The sequence below is a fragment of the Anguilla rostrata genome, chromosome 11 (genome assembly GCF_018555375.3).
Source record: "Anguilla rostrata isolate EN2019 chromosome 11, ASM1855537v3, whole genome shotgun sequence".
Classification (NCBI taxonomy): domain Eukaryota; kingdom Metazoa; phylum Chordata; class Actinopteri; order Anguilliformes; family Anguillidae; genus Anguilla; species Anguilla rostrata.
Window position 1 is genome coordinate 17668367 of NC_057943.1, and position 17461 is coordinate 17685827.

The 17461-nt window shown below is 39.1% G+C and overlaps 1 protein-coding gene across 1 annotated transcript; it reads left to right on the forward strand.

Annotated features, from left to right (window-relative positions):
- Positions 1-1382: 1382 nt before the first annotated feature.
- On the forward strand, positions 1383-11453 carry ren (renin). Its single transcript, XM_064298433.1, has 9 exons — positions 1383-3397; positions 3900-4053; positions 4903-5026; positions 5954-6072; positions 6795-6991; positions 7884-8006; positions 8472-8616; positions 10013-10111; positions 10750-11453. The coding sequence occupies exons 1-9, from the start codon at positions 3336-3338 to the stop codon at positions 10909-10911; spliced, it is 1185 nt and encodes a 394-aa protein (XP_064154503.1). The 5' UTR covers positions 1383-3335; the 3' UTR covers positions 10912-11453.
- The last annotated feature ends 6008 nt before the right edge of the window (positions 11454-17461 follow it).

Consider the following 17461-nt stretch of genomic DNA (forward strand, 5'->3'; position numbering starts at 1 on the left):
ATCATCTTTGGTGGGGTTTGGTGATCTTTGATATGATGAGTTTGGGCTGAGCATCACCTTTGGTGGGGTTTGGTGATCTTTGATATGATGAGTTTGGGCTGAGCATCACCTTTGCTGGGGTTTGGTGATCTCTGATAAAATGAGTTTGGTTTGAGCATCATCTTTGGTGGGGTTTGGTGATCTTTGATATGATGAGTGTGGGTTGAGTGTCACCTTTGCTGGGGTTTGGTGATCTCTGATAAAATGAGTTTGGTTTGAGCATCACCTTTGCTGGGGTTTGGTGATCTCTGATAAGATGAGTTTGGGTTGGGTGTCACTTTTGGTTTGGGGTTCTCTGGCAAGAGAGTGCTAATAGCATGCTATCTGGAATTAAGGATGGGAGCACAAATGCCTCTTAGGTCCTGGTCTCCATGTAGAGAGGGAGAGAGAGACCGAGACAGATAGACAAACAGACAGACGGACAGGGCTTTCCCAGGCCTGAGAGCTGAGTGACTCCTGGTGGGGGTGCAGGGTGGAGTGACGCAGGTCTCTGCCCGGTTGTGTGGGAAAGGGGCCAGCCTGCACCGAAGGTCACAGCAGAACCCTCACCAGCCCTCCCTGCCTGCCAGAGAGAAGGCCTGCAGAGCACTCCAAACGATCAGCTGTATCACCAAATCTGGGATGGAGAGGCAGAGCCGCGGTGGCAGGCAGGGGCGGAGCCTACCACCAGAGGTACGGAAGCAGAAGGGAGAAACTGGGATCACAAAGGTGTATGTCATGCACTTTTAATGTTAATTTCCCAGGTGGGTTTCCTATCATACCCTCAAGCAAGAGAATTGAATTGCAGTTTGAACAGACAAAATATGTGAAATATGTATATAAAGTATTATATCACAGCAGAATTTTTGTCATGGTTAAAAAAGACAATGCCGACACTATACAGGAACAAACAACTGTCTGAATTCCTAATTTAGTTGGTATGACGTTGCTTTTATATTGTTTCTGGAAGTTAGTGTTTTGAATGTCCCCTAGTCTGAGGGGACACTTGTAGTAATTTACAGCAGCAGCTCTTTAGTTTCCTTGATTTTAAATAGAAAAAAGTATATATTCTACCCTCCACCCCCCATCCGCATCCACACATGGCATCACATTTGAACAGGGTTACATTCCAGGAAATACTTATACACTCTCCATTCCTAAAAAAACAGCATTTCCTGACCTTGGTGTGCTGTAAAATCCTAGCACGTAATTTACCTCTTTTCTGAGGAAACAAGGTGCCCTGCTCCCCTGAAGGACGTGTTTGTTTCCTTAGGGAAAACCCAAAGAGCTGACCTGTGACCCCAGCTTTGGTCTTCTTTGGGTCTCCCTAACATCCACCTCTGTATCTCTCTTTTGGCAGGAAGGCTGGGCCAGTTCACAAATATGCCCTCAACCAGAATGCTGTACTTACTGTGGGAAGCACTTCTGAGAGTGGGAGAGTGAGAGTGGGAGTGAGAGAGAGAGAGAGAGAAGAGAGAGATACAGTGAAGGAGGGTGTGAGCAATCAAGAGAGAATGAGGAGGAGGAGGGGTGTAGTGGAATGAAGAGGAGGAAAAGGGAGCCCTATGGCTTACCAGTCTGTACACTTTACAGTGTCTTGTTTTTCTTTTAGTTAAATTTTTCCACAATATTGCAGGTCTACCAGACACAAGAAGTGGGAGTTCGGCTTGATAAAATATACCGGCCCAGAGCCACATGCCTGAGAAGAAAGAATTGGCAATAAAGAAAAAGTAAATAGAATAGGACATTTTATTTGAACGGGTTATTTTCTGATATTCAAATCCTGACACAATCCAATTTTCAAGAAAACAGAACAGTATTTCTACTGCCCAATGTCTTTCTAAACAAAAAGGCTTGCATTTGTCCCAGAAAGCAGAGAATCAGGTTAATTGTTGTAGCTCTGCTCTTCCCTGTGTCTACCCCATGATAACAGAGTTCTAAAGTCCTTCCAGCACAATGTGGCTTCAAAGTGGAAAAAAGAGAGTTAACCTGGATATGGCAAAGACAAGATAGACAAGAACCTAATGTAAAGAAAAACAAAAAGCATATGGATTGACTGTGTGATGACAGAGGGATGGAAACAGAAGGTTTTATTTCCCTTCCTATTGCTGCTTTCGTCTTATTGATTTGAAAACTTTGGAGGGAGGTGCTGTTCTTCTAGAAGTGATTTGAGGCCCAGGAGACGGAACTATCTGGAGAATGTAAATGCTCTCAGTCTGGGGAGATAAGAAACTCTTTTAACAGATTGGCAACTCTCTTGAATTCTTCACAAACAGCACAGCACCACCACCACTTTGCAATAGGGAGACATTTTTGGTAATTTGGTTTAAATGAGCAGTCTCAGCAGGTTCTTACAGTAAATATCCTTCACGAGGAGGTCAAGACGTGAGATTTACAATCAACATCATTTTTTACATTTATATAATTATTTATATAGTGAACACTAGTTGCCCAAAGTGATTCACAAGTGTATTATGGCAAAAGACTCCAAGTGACAAACAGCAGAACAGTATATTAACAGTACAGATATTTAGTGCAAACCTGATTAGCCACCAGAAACATGAATGAAGTGAGATATGGATTCCACAAGTAGATAAGAATGAGTAGAACTCTGGTACTAATCAATACCTCAATAACGCATCAGGTCTTACTTGATAGGAATAAGCTTTCTTCCCTTTCTCCTGACATTTAAAATAATGTGGAAGTAGAAAAAAGAATTTGATCAATTTTTGTTTTGCCTGCGTCAGTCACAGACAAAATAACAGTAGTAACCCCTTGACTGGGCAGGCATAGGTGGATGCTATGGCAACCACTGCGCAACTACTCATGTATTTACTATACTTTAGAACCACCAAATTTGGCTTTTGACCTCATGAGAATTCTAGGACATAGGAGACTCCCACCTTTTCCCCAAAGGTTTGCTGCGACCCCCAACCCCAACATGTTTCCGGACTTTCCTGACGTCCACACTGGGTGGCGTGTATTAGCCAATGACGTGATCGCTGGCCCGGCGGGAATACTGCCCCATGGGACCTGCGTCCCTGCGTTCTTCTCTGGGGTCAGAGGTCACTTCACCCTGGGAGTGTTTTATCAGCAGAAGGGGCTGGTGGGGAGGAAGGGTTTTTTTTTGGTGCCTGGTTCCATAGAAGCTCAGTTGTCGAAAGCAGTCCTTTGGGTTGGAGTGGAGCTAAGGAGAGATGATATAAGAAGAAGAAGGGAGAGCCCAGTCTTTCAGAGGTTCAGGAACAACAAGATTCACAACAGTGGCAGTGCAGAGACAGTTCTGTATCAGTTACATCACTGTCAGGGGCCTGACCATGCACTGCAGGGGACTAATTGTGCTGACCATGGCTATGACCACCATCCAGGCATTAAGAAGGTATCCCTCCGTCTTAATGTATGCCTGTATGTGCATGCATGCGCGCGTTTGCATGTGAGCTGCTGTTTCCATTCCATTCCTTTATTCCTTTTTTTGTATCACCATGACCAGTGCGCTGAAGAAACTGTCGATATTTTGATATTTATCTTTATTTTTATGTTGATATTTATCTTTCAGTAAAGTAATAATTTGTATGTTAATCTAACTGACATGACATTGACTTGATGGTGTTGATGTGGAGATGGGATATCTATCTGATTTATAACTATAATGATGGTCATAGCTGAACATTCAAACAAAATAGCGGATTTCATGGTTTATCTTTGGTTTATATGCCTTTTACAGACAAAGTAAAATACTGCTAACGTGTGTGCAGGAATCTTTCTTTTCTATGTGTGACCCACCCAAATGCCTGAAGATATTATAACTGTATTATAAATTATCTCTAAAAAGAAATGATATACTGCAGACAGGAGACAGCATATCTCTGGTCTCCCCACAGGATCACATTAAAGAAGATGCCCTCCATCAGAGAGAATCTTTATGAAATGGGTGTGTCTCCTGGCCAGGTCCTTGCACAGATATCACCGAAAACTGGCGAAAGCCCCGCCCCCATCAATGGGATAGCCCCCACACAACTGACCAACTACCTGGATGTGAGAGTCAGCTCTTCCACTGTGATACCTCTGTTGAAATGTTTGACTTTTGCAGTAGTATGTAGTGAGAACAGCAGTGCTAGTCAATTTTGTAATATAATGATGTTCATTTTCCATATAACCATATCATTCTCTGAATAACAAAAAGTGAACCATAATTACAGTTTAAAGTAAATGCCACAGACTTCAAAACAATTCAGTTGTTGTCCAATAAGCAAAACTTTTTCTTGTAAAGAGAACATACCATGTACTGATACAGCTGCTGTTGGTTCACTTTACACTTCAGTTTAAACTTTATATGCATATTCCCTCCAATTACTCCTAAACTGTGAGAGGCAGGCTCAGGCAACATATTTCAACCAAACCTGTCCTCCTCTAGCTGGATGTAGGCCTGACAATTTGAACTGAAATACAGGAGAAATTAATTGAAACCCGCATGTGGAGATCAACCAATTGATGTCCACTTCTGCCATCTGGCCAAGGGGTAGGAACTCTTACCAGATGCAAGATGAAACAAATAAAGGAAGATTGATAATGTAACACCAGCTGTGGGATGTTGCATTTGTTAAAGCACAGGATGATTTTGCAGAATCTAATTAGTCTATTTACAGTTTTTGCTTTTTTCCCTCATTTGTTCACAGCATTTGCATCTTTTTATATTTATATTTTTTTCAAAATGTATACCTGAAAGAGAGTAGCACTCACCAAACTACACATTCAGTATAAAAGCAACTTGTTAAAATGTCTTATGATTCTTTTGTTATCAGTTCAAGACAAGGTTAGACTGAATAACTCTTTCAGTTAAATTCATGTTTAACTTGCTACAGCTCGCTGTCTCTCTGTCCGCAGACGCAATATTTTGGTGAAATCAGCATTGGGTCCCCGCCACAAGTGTTCAACGTGGTGTTTGATACGGGATCTGCCAATCTTTGGGTTCCCTCCTATGACTGCTCCCCACTTTACACAGCCTGCTGTAAGTTTGAGGATATATATACTCTCTCTCAATCATCTCAATGAATTTTACAAAACTCACTTTCAATCCTTCTCTCTCTCTCTTTGTTCATAAGGCCTAATTTCCACATTTAGGCCTTAGGAACATATTGTCCTAGTACTTTTTCTTCTTGTAATATTAATCCATTTTTTATACTTACATTTTTCATAAATTACATGTTTTACAGAATAGTCATTTTATGATGCCTTCAGATAAAAAGAAAAGTTTGGAAGCCATGTTCAACAATACATTTTCATGCTTTGGCTGAGGTGTTGATTCTATTTGTGGATCACAACACTTGCCATATGATTTAAACATGTCAAGCAGTTTCCCACTTTCTAAAACATATTTAACTATTTTCCCCCGATATCTCAAGAAATCAATTTGTTTATAGCCACACATATTTGGAAAACTGCCAGTAATGTTTACCTTACCGTCGCTACTTGGTCATGAATTTAATCTTGTCCATGCTCAAATACAAAGTTAATGATGATTTTGAATTTATCTGTTGAGTTTCCTGCATTGGCAGGAATAGAATGTACGTGGTGCATCTGTCATGGATTAAATAGATAATCTTTCATGGAATATGGGCCAATTTCATGGAGTGCATATTCTGGAAGATCAGAGATCAGTCTAAGATCAGAGTGTGCACAGTTCACAGAGATGCCACATTTGTTTTTCAATGAAGCTCCTCACTAAGTTAGAATCTTCATCTTGTCAGCCTCTACACTACATTTCTTTTTATTCTTCCAAACCATACGGTGGCAAGCTTGGCACTCACCAATATCACTGCTAAAACTACAGTGGTCTATTTTTTTTATTTTCAATGTATTTAAAACAATGAGAGACTATTGCAGAATCTTTATAAGTTTGATATTTCCTTGTTGCTCATAAATGTCTTTTGCTCAGTTACCCACAATAGATATGATTCCTCGAAATCCCAAACACATGTTCCGAATGGCACAGGATTCTCCATCCAGTATGCAGCCGGAAATGTCAGAGGATTCCTGAGTGAAGATATAGTTGTGGTGAGTGCAGCTTATCTCAGGCATATTAAGACAATGACTGTTAAACACAACGAAAATAAAGCTATGGCCTGTCAATACGCCCTTATCAATAAGGCAATTGAGGAAGTTACCCGAAATGATTGCGCATATATGCTTTTTTTGTATGTGCATGTGTGTGCATGTGCGTGCATGCGTTTGTGTGTATGTGCATGTGTGTGCATGTGCGTGCGTGTGTGTGTATGTGTGTGTGTGTATGTGTGCGTGCGTGTACGTACGTACATGTCAGTATTACTTATGCGGTGGATTGTTTTTTGACAGTTGGGCAACTGTGAATGATATTTCTTCCCATAAAACTTTTTGTTTTGTTTTATTTTGTGATATGTTATGAAATAAACATTTTTCAAGAGAATATAAATCTTCCACTCCCTAGAGCCTTGGCTGGTCTCTACAGATTTTAGAGACAGTTGTTAACTCAGTTTTGGGAAACTCATGTTTTAATAGTTTTAAAATCCGATCTTGCCTAATGAAATCAAACCACCTACCATTCATTTGATAGAGTTTTAATGATAAGGTCGTCATTGAAAAAAAACACTGCTGATAAAAATTCTTTCTTTACCCTTTGGATGGTCATTGTTGTAACGGTCAAACGATCACTGGTTTTGGTAATATGATGTAGCAGTCTTGATTGGCAAATTGAACTATTGTTTGGACACCAGCCAATAATCATGTCCTCTTCCTTCTAGGTGGGTGGGATTCCTGTGGTGCAGGTGTTTGCGGAAGCGACAGCCTTACCAGCAATACCCTTCATTTTCGCTAAATTTGATGGGGTGCTGGGCATGGGGTACCCTGACGCAGCTATCGACGGGATCACCCCTGTGTTTGACCGCATTATGTCCCAACACATCCTGAAGGAGAAGGTCTTCTCGGTGTATTATAGCAGGTCAGTGTGTGTACTGCCTCACTACACGGCTGAGTTAAATGACAGGCCTGGGTAATGAGCGATGCAAGGCGGAATGGTGCACATGCCCACTTGCCATCCAAACAGTCATGAACAAATACAGCGATGTGAAAAATAAAGTGCCCCTTCTTTCACTTCTATGAGTTCTATGTTCGATTAGGACATAACTAATCCTCATCTAGTCCTCACCAACAGATAAATCTAACTTCATCTGACTCATAGCACATGCAAGTCTACTTTGTCATGAGTTATTCAACCTAAATTACGATAATTTGGTCTGTATATACTTTGTGAGTTTTAGCAGTCTCATTTTAGCAGTACATTTGCCAAAAAACCAAATAATAATTTAAAAATATATACTAATAAAATTAAAGCAAGCTCAAACCTTAAAGGAAGATATTATTCAATGTTTGTATCAAGGCAAATTATTAATATTAAATAACAATAATATACAATGTACTCTACAAGATTCATATGATCATGACTGCTTTATAGAGATAAACATACAGTGAAAAAGCATAATTCAATCTGCTCTTTTTTGGTAAAAGCTTTAAAAGCTAAAAAATATATATATAAAAAAAATTAGAGAGAATGAAAGCTACCATGTGTCTGACCATAACTGTGACGCCCTGTGACAATTAAATATGCCGCCTTCCATTCATTTGAAAATCAGTATGCTTTACAGTCATTAAGTTTGAATGTTCAAACTATAAACTGCAGCATAACAAATGTGCAGTATCTGCAAAGCTGCATTAGTTACCAAGGTAATGGCGGCTCACTATTGCACACAAACAAACGCACAGGCACGCACGCACGCACGCACACACACAAACAAATAAGCACTGTCAACCCTAAGCTTAACTCTCTCCGACAGGGACCCAAAACATATTCCAGGAGGAGAAATCGTTCTGGGAGGGTCTGATTCAAACTACTACACAGGATCCTTCAACTATGTGGGCACCAGTGCCAGTGGCAAATGGGATGTCACCATGAAAGGGTGAGCTTTGCTGGTTTTTAAATTTTGCATTCATGTCATTTGGCACATGTTCTTATTCAGAGAAAGGCAAAAAAGTGCTTTTAACTTCAGTATGACAAGATATTGCATGAATTTACCAGATAGTCTCATCCAGAGCCACTTTCAATAAAAGATATAAGATAGTTACAGAACCTCTTATTTTGTATTTTATTAGCTGGGCAGAAGAGTGTCTGCTGTTATTTTTTGATATAAGATGGCTTTGCATCCATGCAACACATCATAATGGGTCCCACAAGATGACAATGTGGACTATATCCTGTGGGCATGACACTCATCTCTTGAGTATCCCCAGTTAATATACTCCTTTATGTTTAACCCTGCCATGTTGTAACACACACACACACACACACACACACACACGCATACACACAAACATAAACTCATCTCTCTCACTCTCCCTCTCACACACACATATTCCTTTCCCAGGGTCTCAGTGGGGACAGAGACACTCTTCTGTGTAGACAGTTGCACGGCTGTGATTGACACTGGCTCATCCTACATCACAGGCCCTGCCTCCTCTGTGTCGATCTTAATGAGGGCCATAGGGGCCACAGAGCTGGCTGAAGGAGAGGTAAGTATTAGCGTGAAGTTCAACTGGCTTCACAAATTGTCCAACATAAGGCCGTATTTGCATTGTCTTTTAAAACAAATCATATTTGCTTTTATTTAAAACAAATCATTGAAAGGCAGACTTTTCTAAAATGTCTTCACAGGAAAAAATAAAATAAAAAATCACAGGGCCATCCCTGTGCTTTAATGACAATCCATCCACAGTCCATCCAATGTAAGATAATTTCAGGTCAAACTAAAATCTCAACAAAAAAAAACAAAAAAAAAAAAAAACTATACTTCACACTTTCACAACTTAGCCTCAGAAGTTAATGTTCTCAAGGGCTGAGAGTTTGTCATTTGTCATTGTCATTGTGGTTGTTTCCGTAGAAAACCTTGAAAAGTGCCAAACTCTCGGTGCTGCATAGGCATGAGGCATGCCTCACCAAACTGAAATTGGTCCGTAGCATACCTGCCATCCCAATAATAGCAAAGTAATTCACATCATGAAAAATCATTGCGCAATTTCACTGTGATGTAAAAATTGCAATCAAACGAAAACCTTGCCACAAGTGCAGTTAAGCAAGAGGAAGAAAAAATGAATTGGAATGGCTGTGATGCAGATGCCAGAAACCTTATTATGTAACCATTGTCTAAGAATTCTTTGTTGCCCAACAGTGGTTTCAGATGCTGGGCCAGCAGGAATTGTTAGCATTATTCCAGTGTTTTACACTTCAAGTGCACAACTTTGACAAAAACAAGGGTGTTGATAAATATTAAAAGGCGCTCTCCTCACACCGTGTATGAGGGCTGCATGGAGAAGCCGTTACAGAAGGAAGCCACACCATGTTGTTTGTTTGGCTTATTCACCTGAACAAATGTATCCAACTGTAGGCTGTATTTCAAAAATATTCAATTTACCAAAGATTAGCACGTAACATACAGATGCAGGCTAAAAGTTGATACAAAGTACTGAGAGGGTTCCTGGAGTTCTACTTACTTTGGTACTCCTAAGCCTGCATTCCAAATATCCTGAACCACTTGACAACTTTCATTGGCTGACTGTGGGAGAATATTGCAGCAAATGCAAATGGGAAAGACAGGAAAATGCACTCTGGTAAGCGAGGGCAAATACGGAGAGATTTGCTCAGAGGACGTTACTCAACTGACTATGAAACTGTTATATAAAATACATACATTTTTACTTTAGCCAAAATCAGATACCTAGTGATTATATTTACATATTTCTTATGATTATATAACCGCTGTATTGCATGGTTTAGAATGCATGCATAGCTCATGCTATAATTTGTGCTTATTTAAATGGTTAAACTGATAATATGTAACATGTAAGCCGTATTGTATAAGGCGTGCAGCAGATTTAGGAGTAAAGCACTATGTGATATCCACCTCCACAGTACACGGTGAACTGCGATCAGGTGAAATCCTTGCCCAACATCTCCTTTCGTCTCGGGGATCAAGAGTACCCGCTGAACGAGGAGGACTACATCCTTTGGGTATGTTACTGCAACAGTGACTCAAAATCTCTTGCTTTTGTCTTACAATACAGCAGCCCAGTGTCTAATGCTTTAGTCTGACAGTGCAGCATCATGAAGTGCTTTTGTGTAATACCTCAAAGGCTAAAAATGTATGTCTCATACAGTTTATTTCAATTCATTTATGTTTCATTTTAATTTCAATTGTGCTTCATACAGTTACTGTGACAAATACACTACAAAAAGGTCTGAGCCAGGAGTTCAAATAACCAGAAAGTGATTAAAAAACTCTAACAGTGAGAAAAAATTATTCACCCTCAAGAGGAATCTTAGAGTGGGACCCCAACAATGAGCCACATATCTTGGCTTCAAAAACCAGAGAGAGTAAGTCTGTTACAGATTAGAAATATTTATTTCAAAGGCAAATAATCAGGTCTGATGGATAAGATTTTAGACAATGCAATGCAAATGTATTCCAGCTGTACGTTAAAGGCCTACCAAGGACCTTCCATGAGATAACCTTTCTCAGAGTCAGGCGCTGGTATATGGAGAGAGGTATGGGATTTGGCAGCTAGGATGCTCATGCTGTAACACTTCCTTGATCAATCTTGCACACGACTGGCATATGATTCTCTGCTTGTCTCTGTGGTCGTCCCCAGCAGTCGCAGTTTGGAGAGGACATCTGCACCGTGGCTTTCAAGGGCCTGGATGTGCCGCCACCTACTGGTCCTCTCTGGATTCTTGGCGCCAATTTTATTGCCCGCTACTATACAGAGTTTGATCGCGGCAACAACCGTATAGGGTTTGCCAGGGCCGTTTGACCCTCGACCTCGTCCTCTCCCCCACCTGCTTCAGTTTTCTTACTGCTTCTCTGCCATTTCATCCAAATATTTTCCCATGAGAACCCAAAGCAATATGACACACCCCAGAACCAGACCTACATGGACCCCAAAATCAAAGCGTAATAAGTTATTTAAAGTCACATATTAAATATGTATATATTTTCCAATTCTTTGTTATTATTTTGAAGAGACATGTAGTGCAACACATTGAAAGCAATTTCAGTCTCATTCTAGAATGTATCTTGTGTATATCCAATGGTGTTGGATCACCTGCCTCCCCCTGAAAGCGAGAGTTAAATAAAAAAATTAATTGAGATGATTGACATATTTCTGCTCACCAGTGATAATTTTACACTGCCTATGCTTCACATTAATTTGAGATCAAGGTTTTTTTTTATATTTGTACACATTTTGTATACACACAGAGCTTTTCAGGATTTAAGCATACCCTGTATAAAACTGCATTATGTATAATGATTTAATTGCCCTTTTTGGTATGGAGAGATGGAAAATAAACAGAAGTTTACTTGGGTTCAACAATAAAATCAAGAAAACATTATAAAAGTACTTCACAACTGAAGCTGTACCACACACTGTCTCAAAGTAAAAAAAATGGTTTGTCATAGATTGAAAAAGAAAAATTAGTGATTGATAATTTACATAAAAATGAATTATAACAGGGTAATATATAAATTTATTCTGCTACTATAATATATATATATATATATATATATATATGTCTGCAGATTATTGAAATCAGCCAAAGGATAGAGGGCTAGAACTCTAACCAGGTAGAACTCAGACCCATATAGGCCCTGCCTTTGGGCCCTTCATTGCTGGCCTCTGAAGCAAATCGTAGCACTCAGAACAGCTTGAAAGAGCAGGAGCAGGGTGATATAAACCTTTATTGTCTGTTTCATTTCCCTATGTGGTAGCATAGCCCCAGAGCATAGGTCAGAATATTACAGTATCTCGAGTCAAAATGATCTGTTATGTTGTAAGTAGTATAAACAGTTTTAGTGTCTTTGGCAAAAGAATCCAAATATGTGACTGACGTAATTTTTATTTTTCTGAGATGCTGATTCATTATTTTTATTTATTTAGTTTTTACTGAGAATGCAACAATGTGTTTAATATTATCTAATATAACTGAGGATTTTTCTCAGTGCACGAAGGCTATGGAGTGTGACTACACACATGCAGATCCATGTTTATGAGCTTCCTCATGTTTAAACACACAAATACACACATGTGCCTGCACACACATTTCATAAAGTCATCACCAATAAAGTGATGTGTAAAGCAGACATCTCTTTTTGAGTGTCAGAGCATTACCATCATAAGAATAAATACATTTGATTTTCAAGAATCAGTTACAGGCTTTTACTGCTTTCTGCTATTTGGCTATCCTTGATCTCACTTACCACTGTTTCCTCTTTTTTGGAATCGATGGGATGAAAACTGCACGCAGTATTTCCTGGTTATAGATTATAAAACTGAAAAAGAGATTTATTCCCTCCCCTGTTGCATGAGACATAATGAAGAGGTTTCTTCCCTCAATGAGCCTGCACAAACCAACCAGTTCCACTCCATTGTGCATATGGACTTCAAAATTCTTTGAAAGTTTGGCCTGTCTGTGAGATATCCTGGCTAGGTAGAAAATGATTACTAATCCTCTCTTTATTTATCAAAGTTGCACATCAAGTCAGGCACCAGCGGGCAAAATGTGACACCGCTCTGAATGGCTAAAGGATGTCAAGTGCATGCAAACCAATGAATATTTGAAGTCATTCCAGTGACCCTTGGTAATAAATTTCACATGGATTACACAATAGCCCAGTCTATCTTTAAGTGCATCACACTTGGGTTTCCAAACACAAAGACCGGAAACAGAGTGCAGACAGAGCTGGGAAAATCCAAACGCGAAAGGTGAAATGTCCAGGAGCATCAGGCCATATTTCTCTACACTCCGGCATAGAAAACTATCAGCGGAAATGCCTCTGTGCTTAAGCTTGTATTTGTGCTTGTTTAGCCTTTTCAGCTTTTTGAGTATCCAATTATATTAAACGCTGTTTTAAAAAAAAAATATATAAAAATTGGAACCAAATGAATCACAAGATTTTGACATATGTTGTGCAGCTGAGTAGGAGACAGACACAGTGGTAATTTAGTAATTTTGAGGATATCTTGTCCTAGGACATGTGACCTCTCATCTTTCAGAGTTGCACATCCTTTTATTGTTCTCTGAAATGTGTTATTGCTTAATTTTTGTTTAAAATACATTTTTGTCATTTGAGTTGAAATTGTCTGATTTAGTATTTGAATAGTATTTGGATCCAGTTACCACATACTGATGATAAATGTGAGTGCGTGTTTTAACACAAAAATATCAGTCAGTTTTGTATTTGCCCAACCAGTCAATAACAGCAACAGAAAGAAATATTAGAAATTTAAGGATTACAATGTAATTGTCATACATACTATTATATATGTGTATCATTGGAACAGACATATTTTGATTTTGATTTGCCTCTTTACTCGACAATTTTAGATTTGTAATCAAACTATTCACACATGTTTTTCTCTTCAGAATATAAAATAAACATTTAGTTGGATTCAGGTCAGAATTTTCCAGTTTTGGGCTTTGAAAAGCTCCTTTGTTGCTTTGGCAGTATGGAATTATTGGCTGTAAGATGAAGCACCATCCAATTAATTTAGCACAATTTAGCTGCTGCTACCAAGACTGCTACCACTACCTGTACCTGCCATACATGCCAAAACCATAACACCCCCACCATCAAGTTTCACGGGGGGGGGGGGTGCTTTGGATCTTGGGCAGTTTTTTTTGGCCTCCACACTTTGGTCTTGCCATCACTCTGAAACAAGTGAACCATGTTCTCATCAGTACACAAGACCTTTTTGTGCTGAATTCTGTGGGCTCTATAATTGAGTAAGAATATTTCACTTACCTCTCTGCCCTGTCCCCAAAATCATATAAATCTCTATCGTCATATAAACGCAATATCATACAGATGGTTTTGACTGTCATTGTCTCGCTTGTTAAATCTAATGGTTACACATGGTAACTTTGAATCATCAAAAAGCCCCTTTTGTTTGAGCCAGAGACATCAAACATATGGAGCTCATTTCTTTCTTAAGAGACTCCACTGCATGCTAGGGCTATGAGAACCTCTATTCCATCGTGAATAAGGACTTTCTAAGTCACCTAGAATCTGTCCCTTGTGTGTCCACCATCCTCTCTTTTATTAACTTTGTATAAAGTGTACATTGCTCTTGCTGTACATATGTACATTTTTATTTTGTTGGACATCATTTGAAGTCATGTGGCACATCATACAGCTTTCAATTATTTTTTATGTATAGTTCACATGTAACCTTTGTGACATTACATTGACATATTTTACATGACTTCACATGTAACTATTTATATATTGACCAAATGATACATTATATTACAAGGGGTACTTAACAAAACACAGATTTCTGGTACTTGCTGATTTTCAAGAAAAAATGTATTGGCTAATGCAGGCTAATGCATTTGTTACCCACAAATGCCAGTTGTTAGCAACTGACCCCATTTTTCCAAGGTGACAATGTGTAGAATCTCTCCTTTCACATCAAACTAAATGTTTCATTTTATTTGGTCTAATTTTATGCATGCATTGAAAAATGTAATGTGCAATTTTCTTTTTCTTCCATTTTTTTCTTTTTGGTTAATTCAATCGTTTTAAGGCCAAGTTTAATCTTTCAGGGAGGAACAGTAAGTGGGAAAGGATGGGCTTTCCTGCCAGTTGCAAAAGAAGACTTGATGTCTGGGTTTTTTTTTCTGGAAAGTACGATTAATGAGCACTTGGAATGAGATTAGGCATGTTCACTGTGGACGAGGTCACGAAACCAAGGTCAGAGGCGAGCCTATTAAAGATAGATGAGTATCTTGTCTATTTTTGGCAGAAACTCTTGTTTTCTATCACCCTGAGGTGACGGTGAAGACAGTGAAAATGCAGAGATAAGTTAAAAATGTAATGATGATGGCAGTATCTTTCAGGTAACAGTCCTTGAATTAAAGCTGATAGTCTCGTGATGTCAGTGTCGGCGTTTACGTGTGCGCCTGGATACACTCACGCACTCGCATTTACGTAAACCTAAACATCCTTTTTTATACATTGAATCGGTGTAGGGCAGGCTTAATTAGCTCCGTGCCAAGAAAACGGACACGCCCCACCCCATTAGTGATGTATGTTCAGTAGCCCCCATGAGCAGGTCCAGTACAGGTTGACATGTTTATGTGCACAAGTCATCACATGTATGTGCCTATCTAGATAGCATCTAATTGATTATATTACATAAGTATATAGCCTGCAATACTGTAACCTTTTGTTATGTGTCCACATAAACTGTATTTACAGAAGGATTAGGGTCTAAACTATGGTCTAATTCCAGTGTTAAAATAACCATAGACAGAACTGGCCTACTTTTAATGTTAAAGTTGTCGATCTAGTCTGCACTTTTGCACTTGTCTTTCTTGATTCTATATTTTGCCCCTCAAGAGAATTAGTGCAATTCAATCATTTGCACTTGTGTTTGCATTGTTTCTCTAGATAAGAGTGTTAAATGTCAGTAAAGTCAGAAATATCACTGCACAGTGATGATTTTCAATATTTAAGAAGGAAAACAGCGGTACAGTGTGTAGTCACATTCATTTTCATTGGATCTTGGATTTCCAAAACTTGGGTCTACAGCATAATTTAGTTTTGGTTCTTGATTGGTAATTTTGGTCAAAGGCCACTTTATTTTTTATTACACAGATAAAGATGATACTGTAATTATACACGTTTTTATTAAAAATAGCACCTTGAATCTCCATATTTTAAATGTCCGAAGTTTTTCCAAGTCATTTTAGAGTGTAACACAGCGGGCAATTTCTTTTAGTAATAGTCCAGTATCAGAAGCCAAGTTTAGTCACAGTCATGCCAGATATATGCGTGTAATGCTTGACAGCTGTTCAGTGACTCAGTCTTCACCAGTCCTCATCTCTCTTGCATTGCTCTGCTCCTACAGGGTCATGAATATCCCTGTGAGGGTGGAATCATAGGTTGGTAATAAGTTGTGATTCCACAGAAACATTTGTAATTATCTTGTGAGATGTTTCACAACTTCAAACAAGAGCAACGGTCACAAACATTAGCAGTGACTTTATAGCCATGGATTTACTTCTGTGGCACAACATGTGCAATGGAAAGAAGAGGGAAAACTCCAACATCCAACAAAAGGTGGGGCTACTATGTCCTGCCAATCACTGACTCACATGAACCAATAAATAAATAAAAAAACATGCAAGGTGTTGAAGGACTAGTAGCTTCTCTGCTCCTCTTTCCAACCTTGACTGCTCTTGTCATACAGTTGTTGTGGTCTAAATGGCATATATTTCATAAATGATTTACCTTTTCTTTCATATATCTTAGTCAGAAAATACTCTTCAGAAGTGTTAGAACTTCTGTAACCCCATTCACTTTTGCTAAGAGAGAGAGAGAGAGTAACAAGCATGTTGATCCTGAGGCTTCCCATTCTACTATTAACCCCATGTATATTTGTGCACTTCATAAAGCCATATATTTTCTGATGCAAGTTCATCAGACACATTTGGATAACAGTTCAGCTTTAGAATGATCAGCTACGATTGCATGTTCCTCCAATAAATGTAAAAAATGTTTCTCAGCCACAGGGTTTATATGATGGAGCATTCCGTGGAACTGAGAACACAGGGCAGTATGAACAAATAAATTCATAAACACAGCGGGACGCATTGCAAAAGAGCAGTGCCAGGCCCCGGCACATTCCAAAACAAATTCCACTAGCAAGTTGTCAGAAAAACTGCACAGGCTGGATATTAGACACAAGACATTGAAGTGGATTTCCATGCTTTCAGAAATTGTGGAAGCTTTAAAAAAAAAGAAAAAAAGAAATGATATGAGGTGCAGTATGGCATATGTTTTCAGAAAAAGAATAGCATTTGTGCACACGGACATTCTGTGGCCCATGGGGGCCCGTTTCAAAATTCTATCAAGTGGCACTCTCATTTCACTGCCGCCCCATCAGCCATTTGCCTATATAGGCTACAGAACACTGAAATTTCAACTCCACCAAAAGGTTAAAGGTATATTTAACTTTGGTATAGCATAAGTAATTTTGTGGAACCTACACTGTTGTAATTGCAAAGCATGAATACTAGCAATTAGCTGTTCATGCTGACTGTTAACAGCATCGTCATTCCTCTTAGTTGCCAGGCTCCCAATTTGCTCCCAGTTCACTCGCATTCATTTTCAGGACCTTGCCAAAATTAATTGTTTTGAAGTGCAAATGAACTACAGATCAATAAAACAGAGTGCTAATGTAAAACAGCCTCTGTTATCAGAACAGAGTGTGCAGGCTATGCATTTCCATAGCTTTTGGGAAAAGCAAAGGAGGCATGACACTCACTGTGTGGAGCATACAAAATCATAGAAAGATA

What these genes read in the sequence shown, in the direction of transcription:
- ren (XM_064298433.1), top strand. Translation starts at nt 3,336, where the DNA reads ATGCACTGCAGGGGACTAATTGTGCTGACCATGGCTATGACCACCATC. An exon ending in AACTGACCAACTACCTGGAT is followed by an intron (nt 4,054 to 4,902) that starts GTGAGAGTCAGC and finishes CTCTGTCCGCAG; the next exon opens with ACGCAATATTTTGGTGAAAT. An exon ending in CCCACTTTACACAGCCTGCT is followed by an intron (nt 5,027 to 5,953) that starts GTAAGTTTGAGG and finishes TCTTTTGCTCAG; the next exon opens with TTACCCACAATAGATATGAT.